At 26.4% G+C, this 12461-nt stretch overlaps 1 protein-coding gene across 1 annotated transcript; it reads right to left on the bottom strand.

Annotated features, from left to right (window-relative positions):
- Positions 1-1989: 1989 nt before the first annotated feature.
- Positions 1990-7068, bottom strand: LOC110666404 (RING-H2 finger protein ATL8). The gene is made up of 3 exons (XM_021826890.2): positions 6385-7068; positions 5529-5626; positions 1990-2569 (listed from the first exon to the last, which is right to left on the bottom strand). Exons 1-3 carry the CDS (start codon positions 6541-6543, stop codon positions 2140-2142), a joined length of 687 nt encoding a protein of 228 aa, XP_021682582.1. The 5' UTR covers positions 6544-7068; the 3' UTR covers positions 1990-2139.
- Positions 7069-12461: the final 5393 nt, after the last annotated feature.

The raw sequence follows: 12461 nt of genomic DNA, 5'->3' as shown, positions 1-12461 counted from the left end.
AGAAAAGTACTTGGAGAGTATAGAGGACATCAACCACCCTCAAAAGAGAGATGGTGGTGGAATGAGGAAATACAAAAGGCAGTGAAGAGAAAGAGAGAATGGTATAAGAAATTACCTAAGTGTGATAATAATGAGGCATATGAACAGTACAAGATAGCAAAGAAAGAAGCAAAAAAGGCAGTTAGTCAAGCAAGAGCGCAGGCTTTTAAAAAGTTATATGAGAAACTTGAAACTAAAGAAGGGGAGAAAGATATTTATAGATTAACAAGTAGGAGAGAAAAGAAATGTCAAGATCTCAATCAAGTTAGGTGCATTAAGGATAAAGAAGGAAAAGTGTTGGTGAAAGATGAGGATATTAAAGAAATATGGAGAAATTATTTTGATGATCTCTTTAATAATAGTCAAAATGGTAATAGCGTGAATATAGACTACAGAGCAATAGAAAAGAATGTGAATTATACTAAAAGGATTAGATCTTTAGAAGTAAAGGAAGCACTTAAGAGAATGAAAGTGAGTAAAGCCTATGGACCCGATAGAATACCAATTAAAGTGTAGAAGTGTTTGGGAGATATAGGAGTGGCATGGTTAACTAAATTGTTTAATAAGATTCTAAATTCAAAGAAAATGCCTGATGAATGGAGGAAGAGTATTTTAGTACCTATTTTTAAAAATAAGGGAGACATACAGAGTTGCTCAAACTATAGGGGAATTAAACTCATGAGCCATACTATGAAGTTGTGGGAGAGAGTTGTGGAACATCGACTATGTCTTAATACTTCTATCTCTCCTAATCAATTTGGCTTCATGCCTGGTCGATCAACTATGGAAGCGATCTTTCTCATCAGAACCTTGATGGAGAAATATAGAGATGCGAGGAAAGATTTACACATGGTTTTCATCGATTTGGAGAAGGCTTATGATGGTGTTCCAAGAGATGTCTTATGGAGAGTGTTAGAATAAAAAGGGGTATTTATTAGTTACATACAAGTATTGAAAGACATGTATAAAGGAGCAACTACTATTGTGCGCACAGTAGGAGAGGACACAAGATATTTTCCTATCTCAGTTGGATTACACCAAGATTCAGCTATAAACCCTTACCTTTTTACATTAGTTTTAGATGAATTAACGAAACATATACAAGAGAGTATCCCTTGGTGCATGATGTTTGCGGATGATATAATTCTGACAGATGAGACGCAAGAAGGAGTTAATAGAAAGCTAGAGCTTTGTAGAAGTACTCTAGAGTCAAAAGGCTTTAAGTTAAATAGAATGAAGACAGAATACATGCATTGCAAGTTCAGTGAAGGCTGAACTGGTAATAGGGAAGGAGTTAGTTTGGATGGAGTGATACTGTCCCAAAGTAATCACTTTAAATATCTCGGTTCAGTCCTTCAAGTAGATGGGATGTGAGGAGGATGTTAGTCATAGGATTAAAGTCGAATAGTTGAAGTGGAGACGTGCCATGGGAGTTTTATGTGATCGCAAGATTCTCAATAAATTGAAAGGAAAATTTTACCGTACAGTCATACAACTGATCATGTTATTTGGTAATGAGTGTTGGGCACTGAATTGCGGAGATGAAAATGTTAAGGTGGATGAGTGGCCATACTAGACTAAATAAAGTCCGTAATGTGAGTATTAGAGAAAATGTATGAGTGGTACTAATTAAGGATAAGTTGAGAGAAGGGAGATTGAGGTGATTTGGTCATGTGAAGCGTAAACATACGGAGGCTCCAGTTAGACAAGTAGAACACATTAAAGTAGATGATAGAAAAAAAAAGAAGGGATAGACCTAAACTGACTTGAAGGAGAGTAGTACAATATAACCTAAAAGAATTACACATTTTCGAATATTTAATCCAAAATTGTTTAAAGTAGATAAAGAGAATCCATATAGCCGACCTCAAATTTTTAGAATAAAGACTTAGTTGAGTTAAGTTGCAGTGAAAATAAAAGATTCTGAAAATCAATTGTAAAAAAAAAAAATTTAAAAGATTAGCCTATGTATTGTCTGGGGTAACAAATTTTCTTGATCTATTCAAATACATTCATTTCCTACAATAATCTAATGAGATTTGAGCTCTCAAACTGGTTGTGTCAATGAATAAAAGCGTAGATTCGCATATACTATAGGATTTAGATATTCGATGGGCTTTCTAAATGCTTATTTCCAGAGTCTTTTGCAATCTGATTACTCTCAGTTATGGGGGATAAATTTTGCCCAGTTTCTGCTTCAGGGTCTTCAGATGCACAGTGACTCTCTTCAATGGAGTCCATCAAACGATTGTCATGAGTTCTTGATGAAAGCCCATGCCCGGCCAACAAGCAGTTGCAGCCATTGGCATCAAAGGACTCTGTGCCATATGGAGAGCGGATAGCTGAGCTGAACAAGGGCTGCATCGTTAACTTTTTCCCAGGATGTTCACGTAATGATATTCTACAAACAGGGCAGGTAGAATGCTGTTGTAACCACATGTCTATGCAGGTCATATGGAAGGAGTGGCCACAGTATGGGAGAATACGCAAGATATCTTCATGATGGTATTCTGCAAGGCAAACCGTGCATCTGCCACATGCAATAACTCACTGCTTTATTAGAAAGAACGTCAGAAATAGAATAACAATGTACAGTTGTTTTGATGAGAAAACAAAACCCCTAGAAGAATTAATTCCAACGACATGTATGCTGTATCAAGATTTGCAGCTCTATAATTGTGAAAAATAATTTATATAGCCGACTTTAACCAGTTTGAGATTAAGATTTAGTTGTTATTATCTCTTATTTTTCCAAGAACTGAGGGTTACAGATCTTTTTAATTTAAACCATGAAGAGACTAGAAAGAAAGACAGAAAACAGCAGTAAAGGATGAGACACCAAGCCCTCCAACATTGTGATAAATTCTTGTCATAATCTAACGTCAATAACTCCGTTCATCTATTGAGTAGCAAGCATCTTTGAAGATGCATTCATCAAGTTCAGAGAAAAACAACATATATGCTCACTTAAACCTTTTAGTTTTGCTCATTGCAGAACTCGAATGTATAAAACTCACATAATTTAAACACCAACACAACATGGGATAGTGCATTTCAATACTCTCCTATAATATGTTATGGTTATACAGTGTCGTCTCAAAAACTAATTTCCAGTTTCAATGCTTATCAGCAAGCACGTTGTACAGGTTATTTTTAGCATCACATGTAATGAAAAAATAACATAAATAAATATTGCCCAAAGACTCTTGAAACCTCTCATTGATGTAGCATAACTGGTTTGTGGATTTGAAAAAGTTGTTTTATGACCACAATAAAGAATATAACCCTAACGTATAACAAGATCTGCATCCCAAACCAAAAAGACAAGGGACGGTCTTGAAGTAAAGTTGTTTATGAATTAATGCATGCTTGCTGCTCCATGACTATGCGAAATCATTACCATATCCAGACATATATTCCCTTGTAAGGCGGAGATCATTGAGGGCTGCCCACTACCCTCTATTTTCTAGCACTAACCAAATGGACCAAAAGAAAATGATCAAACAGGTTATTAACACCCAATTTGAAATGACATTGTACATTAAAAAGATTAAAATAATTTTTTTTTTTTTTTAAAAAAGGGAAGAGACAAGTTTTTTTCCTAAACTTGTTCCCAGAAATCCCTTTTCACATTTTTATTACTCGATACATTTGGGGTCACTCTGTTTCCTAAAGAGGTTCAAGTAACCCCTACTGTGATTTATCGGTTGCTACTCAATCATGCACCGAATGCTTGGGGAAACTATTGAAGCATTATTTTGCAAAATATAAATTAAAGTAACCACTTATAAATGTACCATATGAAGTCAGAATTAAACAATAAACATCAACCAAGGAAAGCCAATTAGACCTTAAATGATTCAATTTTGGGTCTGAACACTAATTAAAACTTGCCCCAGTTTTATAATATTCCAAACATTTGTATACTTTGGAAGGTTTTAGAAGTCTGAATTTCGGCTCAATCAAATAAAAAGGACAAGCTGGATATCCTTTTGCAATCAAATCATTTTAGCTTCCTCTTGACAAGCATTTGAACAATCAGATTCAATTGCTCAACTCTATTTTTGTGTGTGTGTGTGTGCGCGGGTGCGCGCACAAGAGAGAGTATATCTACTTGCTCACCAACATTGGCTAAAAATTTTCAACTTTGCAACTACCTCCTCTCTCCCCACCACCCTTCTCTAATTCTCTAAACATCTAGAAGTACAGAAATGTTAAAATGTTAGAACAGATACAGGTTTGTGTAGATCCTGTAATACTAAGCAAAAATGCATTAAAGAAATTGGAACTACCTTGTAAGATGTGGATATGCATATGACACCATTGCCTAAGTATGATCAACATGGACACTGACAACCTAAGCTAATATGTTGAAAAACATACACAATATTTCAAAAAAGAAATTCTTGTTATCTTTCTGTGCATTTGAAGTAGAACAAACCTTTATCAATGTTAGAATTATGACTCAAAATCCTAATAGAATTTGGAGAGAGATTTTTTTCTAAATTGAGTTGGACTCTTAATTAGATTAGAATTGAGAGAATTAACACTATAAATATAAGAATAATGAAAAAGTTATTTTGCTTTACCCATAGAGAATGGCTTCGCCCATAGGGAGTAGCTTTGCCCATGGAGAGTGGCTTCGCCCATATGGAGTAGCTTTGCCCATGGAAACCCATGAAGAGGGGTTGTCGCTCGTTGTAAAGAGGGGCTTTGCCCATTGATGAGGGGGTACTTGCCCATTGCAGTAAAGAGAAGTTTCAGCCTAAGGTGGAGAAAGGATATAGAATTCAAGAGGAAGAGATTTTTGTCCATTATTGAGAGAGCTCTTACCCATATAGTTGAAAATACCCTTTGGTGTAGTGTTATAATAGTAAATATATTAAGTTATTTTTAGAGAAGATTGAAAGGGACTAACGAATATATTTACCATGAGTAGTTTGATGTAGTTTGGGTTATCTTAGTTGTAATTAGGTTTATGGGTAGTGTAGTTTTGAGCTTGTAATAATGATTTATTATTGTTAATAATGGAAGATGGCATACCTACGGATGTAGCTCTATGTTGAAAGGATGAACTAAGTAAATATTAGTGTTTTATGTGTTTTTTTTTTTTTTTTTTGTAGTTTATATGCTTTCACAGTGCACAACAATCAATAAACAAATAAAAAGGGGTGACCCAATGCAAGAATCATCCCAAACTCTAGGGAGAGTTGATGAATACAGCCTTACCTCTGCAAAGCAGAGAGGCTGTTTCCATGGCTCGAACTTGTAACTCTGCGTCACTAATAGAGTAGCTTTACCCTTACCAAAGCCACAGAACAAACAAAAAGCATCAAACTTACAAGAGACCTTGAAAATTTTTAGTATTTTACAATCATCTCAGGAAAACCCAATCTGCCTATATGATAGAACTCACGGCATGTAATCCAAAGCATACAGTAAAAAAGAAAAAAAAAAAAAAGAAATAAAGTAGAAGAAACAGAACATACTTTGCATCTTCCGAAGCCAAGAAAAGTTGTTCATTGTACTTCTTTATTGGAAAGTTGGCTACAACTACAGCCTCAAGGCCATGTAATCCTCGTTCCAGCTACAACACCGATGTTAACAACGCAAGTCAAGCTCTTACTCAACCATTTCAATTTTTGGAGAAGATTTAATTTGCAGGAAAAATTGTTCTCATAGTACAATAAATAATACAAAATTCAAAATTTAAACCAAATATAGTATGAAAATAAAAAATGAAAATAAATTTAAACTTGGGCCATACTTGGTTTGCACTGGCAATGAAAATGGAATACAATCCTGGAATAGGATTCATTTTCTTGTTTGCTTTACAGGAAATACAAATTTTTTAATAATATTTGTGGATTTGACTAATTTGAATTTAAGTGAAAACAGAATCTAATTCTCTGAGATTGATTGATTTTCAAGATTATTAAATTATATTTAATTATCTGAAAATAACATGGAATGAGAATCTTAGAATATGAGAAATCCATTTTCATTTCTATTCCATTCCTAAAGCTTTAATGACTTGAGAAGCATCATGATGACTTTAGAAACAAAAGTCCAAAGCCAACAAAAATCTTCAAAATCTAATTTCAATCTTGATAAAACTGTAAATTGCTGACCTTGACACATTTGAATATGTGAGTAACACCAAAAATAAAAATTTAAAATTTAAAAAAAAAAAGAAAGAAGAAGAAGAACAACAAGAAGAGGGTAGCACCACCAATAGGCACCACAGCTGAACTTCTACCAACCCAGAAGAAAGAAAAGAAAGGGAAATATAAAATAAATAAAGGAAGGTGAATTGAGAAATTTTGAGTGGCAAGAAATGCTTACGATGCTAAGATCAGATCTGGAAGTGATAGGAAATGAGCGTCTTGATGCGTTGAGCTGAATCCGAGCGCAAACCAGACGAGTGCAGACGAAAACTATAAACATAGTACTCACAGCAAATCCTATCACTGTCATCACTAAATTTATCCCTGACCCTATCATTTTCCTCCTTTTTTTTGTTTTTCTTATCCTCTTCTCTATCTCTTTTCACTACTGCTTCTACTCCTACTGCTGCTGCTGCTGCTGCTGCTGAAAGAAAGCAAAAAGCACTGGAGCCCAGAAATTCAAGAACTCAAGAAATCAGTATCAAATCCTATATTCTTGATTCAATCCTACAGTTACAAATACAAGCAGCAGCTTAAAACGAACAAGCATCTCTTGTTCTCAAATGGAAAATGAATAAAAACAGTATTTGCATGAGCAAAGTAAATGACTGTTTCATTTTCCTAGAAACCCATCGAGAAAAGAATGAAAAGAAAGTAAAGCGACGCAAGATCTTTCTGGAGATTAAAGCAGTAAAGGTGGAGGGATTGTGCAGAACCAGGGACTGAGAGAAAAGCTCATGTTTTTGCTATATTTTTTTTTTCTTGAACAGAGGGAGAGAGACGGAGATGGCTGTGGCAAGAGAAGTGATTAGGAAGCCAGATTTAAGGGTGATTAAGGGATCTAACTGCAGTTTTCCTTTTGTTTTTTTTTTTTTGAATTTTTTTTTTAAAATTTTTACAATAGAAAGAATGCAGCGTTGGTGTTTGGCTGTAGATGGGACGGACCAAAATCCAAGAAAATCCAAATAGGTTATGTTCCTTCTATTTTTACTTTATTTATTCTAATTTTTTGAATAATTTATATATGTATTATACAATTAATTATATAAAAAAGGAAATATTTTATAAAATAAGTTTTATCTAACAGAATTAATTCATTTTGATAAAAAAATAAATCAAAGTTGTTATTCTTTATCAAACAAAATTAGTATTTATTTTAAAATAAATTAAGTTAAGCATTAATTATGATTATAATAATTAAAATTGAGATTTTTAGTCCTTTAATTATTGATTATTAAATGCAACTGTTAAAATCAAATATATCCTTTTAATAAATAAATAAATAAATGTATCCTAAGTTTGTATATTACCATCAACAAAAGCTATAGGATTGTAATATATTAGAGTGTTTTATACTAAGTACAATTTAGAAATAAAAGTGTAATTAAATTTTAAAATTTTAGAAATTATGTTATGATTTAATAAAAATTTTAGAAACTAAAATATAATAAAAATTATATAGTTTTATAATTAAAATGTAAAATTATAAACAAATTATAAAGGGAACAAGTTAGATACATTGAAATATTTGAAATATTTTTGGAAATTAATAATTTGGTCCCTAAGTTTTGCTTTATACTATATTTTAATCCTTGAATTTTGCAAAATTAATTTCTTAATCATTGAATTTTACATTATATTACATTTTAGTTCATAAATTTTAAGAAATGAATTGTTTAGTCCTTTAATTTTAATATATAAAATAATTTACTTAATTATTTTAGAATTTACAATAATGTTACCAATTGGTAGAAGGACTAAAATGTGATATAGTGTAAAAATTTAGGGATTAAATAATTTATTTCTCAAAATTTAAAGATTAAAGTATAATATAGTATAAAATTTAAATAGTAAATAATTAATTTTTCAAAATTTAGAGATTAAAATATAATATAGAAAAAGCTCAAGGATTAAATTGTGAATTTCCTAATTTTTTTAATTAAACCTTTGTAGTATTATTAATAGGCTTATTTCTTAATTTTTTTTTTAATTAAACCTTTACAGTATTATTAATAGGCTTATCGGAAGTCATTTTAAGACATTAAGCATCATTATCTGAAGGATAAGATCATAAACCATCATTAGAAAGGGACAAAAAATTTTTAAAATTTTTTTCTTTCAATATTAAATATATTTTTATCAATCCCACTTTAGCCTTTCACTCATTTACCTTGCAAGTGGTCAAGCGAGAATTACATAGAATGGGGAATTTTCTATTTATATCATAACTAATTTCTTCATATTCTAAGAGATTTTAAAAATGAATTTATGTTTTGAATTACTATTTCAACTAGTTATTTTGCTTGTGTTTTGAGAGGGTTATTTATTATTTTATATTAATAATATAATTTAATTTATATTTTATATTTTTTATCTATGTTATAAAATTTTATTAATGATAAAAATTTTAATTAATTATAATTTTATTTCAAGTGTTAATATTTAAATTTTTTTTAATAGTATTCAATATAATTTTATATTTGATAGTGTATCATTTAATTTTAAATTTTGAAATAAGTTGATGGATAGATTATTTTATATTTTTTTTGAATTAGTTGTCATGTACCAATAATTAAAATTATAAATAAAGAAAAAAAATATCATGTTGCTATTTTTAAATTATTATTATTAAAACTTTTAAATTTTAAATATAATATATGTTTTTAAAAAATAAATGTTTAAATTTCATAAATAATTTTCTACATAATAACTATTTAAATATATATCTTAATATAATTTTTTAAAAATAATTCACCCTTTCTAATCTAATTGAAATTTTAATTAAATATTTTTTTAATAATTTTTTTTAAGTATAAGATAAGATTTTAACAATTGAAATTTAAAAATATTTAAATACAAAGTTGATTTTATTTCAAGTATTAATATATAATTTTTTAATAGTAATTGATATAATTTTATATTTAATAATATATCATTCAATTTTTATAATTATTATTATTATTATTATTATTATTATTATTATTATTATTATTATTATTATTATTATCATTAAAATTCTTAAATTTTAAATATAAGAAATACTTTTAAAACAAATGTTTAGATTTTATAAATAATTTTCTAGTAAATAATTATTTATATATATTAATACAATTTTTAAAAAATAACTCATACTTTTTTTGTCTAACCGAAAATTAAATAAAAAAATGATTTTTTTTTATAATTATTTTTTTAGTATCATATAAGATTTTAGTAATTGAAATACAAAAATATTTAAATAAAAAACTGATTTTAATTCTAGTATTAATATATAAATTTTCTAATAATAATGGATATTTTTTTGTTTTTATAATACATCATTTAATTTTAAATATTGAAATAAATTTATTAATAAATTATTTTATATCTTCTTTAAATTAATTGTCATATACCAATAAAAGGTATATATATATATATATATATATATATATATATATATATCAGTGTGTTTCCTAAATTGTTATTATTAAAACTCTTAAATTTTAAATATAAGTTATGTTTTTAAAAAATAAATGTTTAAATTTTATAAATAACTTTCTACAAAATAATTATTTAAATATATATCTTAATATTATTTTTAAAAATAATTCACCTTTTTTAATTTAATTGAAATTTTAATTAATTATTTTTTTAATTTAAGATAAAATTTTAACCGTTAAAATTCAAAAATATTTAAATACAAAATTTATTTTATTTTAAGTGTTGGTATATAAATTTTTTAATATTAATTGATATAATTTTATAATTAATAACATATCATTAATTTTGAACTCCGAAATAAGTTGATTAATAGATTATTTTTTATTTTTTTAAAATTAGATCATCTTATTTCATATACCAACAAAAGAATAAAAAAATTATGAAAAAATATATCATTGGCTATTTTAAAATTATTATTATTCAAATTCTAAACTTTTAAATATAAGAAATGTTTTTAAAAATAAATATTTAGATTTTATAAATAATTTTCTAGTGAATAATTATTTATATATATTAATACAAATTTTAAAAATTAGTTCAACCTTTTTCCAATCTAGCTGAAATTAAATTAAAAAAAATTTAGTAATTATAAGATTTTAGAAATTGAAATTCAAAAATATTTAAGTAAAAAATTGATTTTATTTCAAATATTAATATATAAATTTTCTAATAGTAATAAACATAATTTTGTATTTGATAATACATCATTTAATTTTAAATTTTGCAATAAGTTGATGAATAGATTATTTTATATTATCATTTAAATTAGTTATCATATATCAATAAAAATATAAATGGTAATTTTTATATTTAAATTATTATTATTATTAAATTCTTAAAATATATATATATATATATATATATATATATATATATATATATATATATATATATATATATATATATATATATATATATATTAGATTTGAATATTTTATATAACTAGGAATTAAAATAAGATAAAAAGTTAGTTAAAATAAAAATTTAAATTTTTACACTATTTAAATTTTAAATATTTTATAATTTTAAATAAAATTAGCTTAGATAAGTGACATTCTTTGTGACAAAGTTTTAAGTTATTTTCTTAAACATGAGACATGATTTTGTGAGTTTATTTATATATTTTAGTTAAAATTTAAAATATATATATATATATATATATATATATAATTCAAGTTTTAGTTTAGATTGCAATCTCTATCCTTAAATAGTTATTTTAAAAAATATTTGCCAATTACATATGTTCTTAACAAAAATATTTGAATATTTGAAAAATTTTTGAGAGTTCTAAATATTTATGAAACAAATTTTAATATATACATATTTATATAAAATAAATTTCTGAGAACATTTATATAAAATAATTAAATACTCATTACATTATTGAATTCCCAATTACTAATTTAAAATATATGATAAATATGAAAGGATAAATTTTTAAAATTTAGTGATTAACTTTTTTTAATATAAAAAAGTATAATTTGATTAATAAAATAGTTATGCAATAACTAAAATTAATAATATTGAAAAATAAAAAAAATATGATATAATCCTACAAAATAAGGCAAATATATTAAAACAATATATAAGATTTCTCCTTCTTTCCTCTTATATTATTTCAATTTCTCATTATCGTTTTAATTATAGTGTTTTAAAAGATCGAGCACATTTATTTATTCAGTAAAAGGTGACAGCAATAATATGAAATTAAACACTCTTTTATAAAAAAATTTGAAAAAAATATTTAATGAAGAGAAAGAAGATAACCACGTAGATAGAGAGATAGGGATGGCAACGGATTGGATTTTTGTGGGTACTCGATTCGACTGAATTCTAATAGAATATGTTTTGGTAGTATATAATCGATTCAGGAGGGATTTGGATTTGAAGAACGATGCCTGTGACAAATTCGAATCGAATTCAGGTTTTACATGTTGGGTATTCATTATCCGAATCTGTTTATATAAATATTTGTTTAAATATAAAATATATTTTTTTATAAAATATTTATAAATTTTTATATATTTTATTTTATATGAAATGTTATTTAAATATTTTATGAAATTATTAAATTTTTAAAATATAAATTATTAATCAAAATAATTTTTTTTATAGGTCATTAATTAAAATATATAAAAATTAAACGGATTCAAGTTTTTTTCGATAATGATAATCGAGTTCAGATAGTTGAAAATAAATTTTAATTGGATTTGAAACAGATTTGACTTTTAAAAATATTAATCGGCTTTAGATTCGAATAGAATGATTTTCCAAAAAAAAATCAACTCCATATAAAAAGAGGAAAAAAAACTCTATATAATGAGAAAAAAAAAACAGATGTGTTAATGGAAAATTGATTAAAATTTATTAAAAATGAATAATCATAAATTAAAATTTGGATAAAAAAGATTGAGTAGAAAGAGAAAGGAGAGAAATAGAGGAACATGTTAAAATTTAGTGATTAAAACTCTAAAATTATAATTATAATTTTGAAAATATGAAATTTGAATTTGTTTTCTTCAATCAATAGCCTCAAATTATTTAACTACCATAATTCACCATCATATCAAACAATGTTAATCATAAAGCTTACCTTCTTGTAATTTTTGTTATGTATAAATAATTAAACATAAATATTCTTTAGTTTATATAGAAATTTTAATTAATGAATTTATAAAATTAAATCCATAAATTTAAAATCTTGTTTAAAAGTATCAATTCTAATGAAGTAGCTACTTGCATCACATCTTTGTTCTACCCAAAAATGAAAATAAAAAA

The sequence above is a fragment of the Hevea brasiliensis genome, chromosome 14 (genome assembly GCF_030052815.1).
Source record: "Hevea brasiliensis isolate MT/VB/25A 57/8 chromosome 14, ASM3005281v1, whole genome shotgun sequence".
NCBI lineage: Eukaryota > Viridiplantae > Streptophyta > Magnoliopsida > Malpighiales > Euphorbiaceae > Hevea > Hevea brasiliensis.
This window is presented reverse-complemented; position numbering and strand designations above follow the sequence as displayed.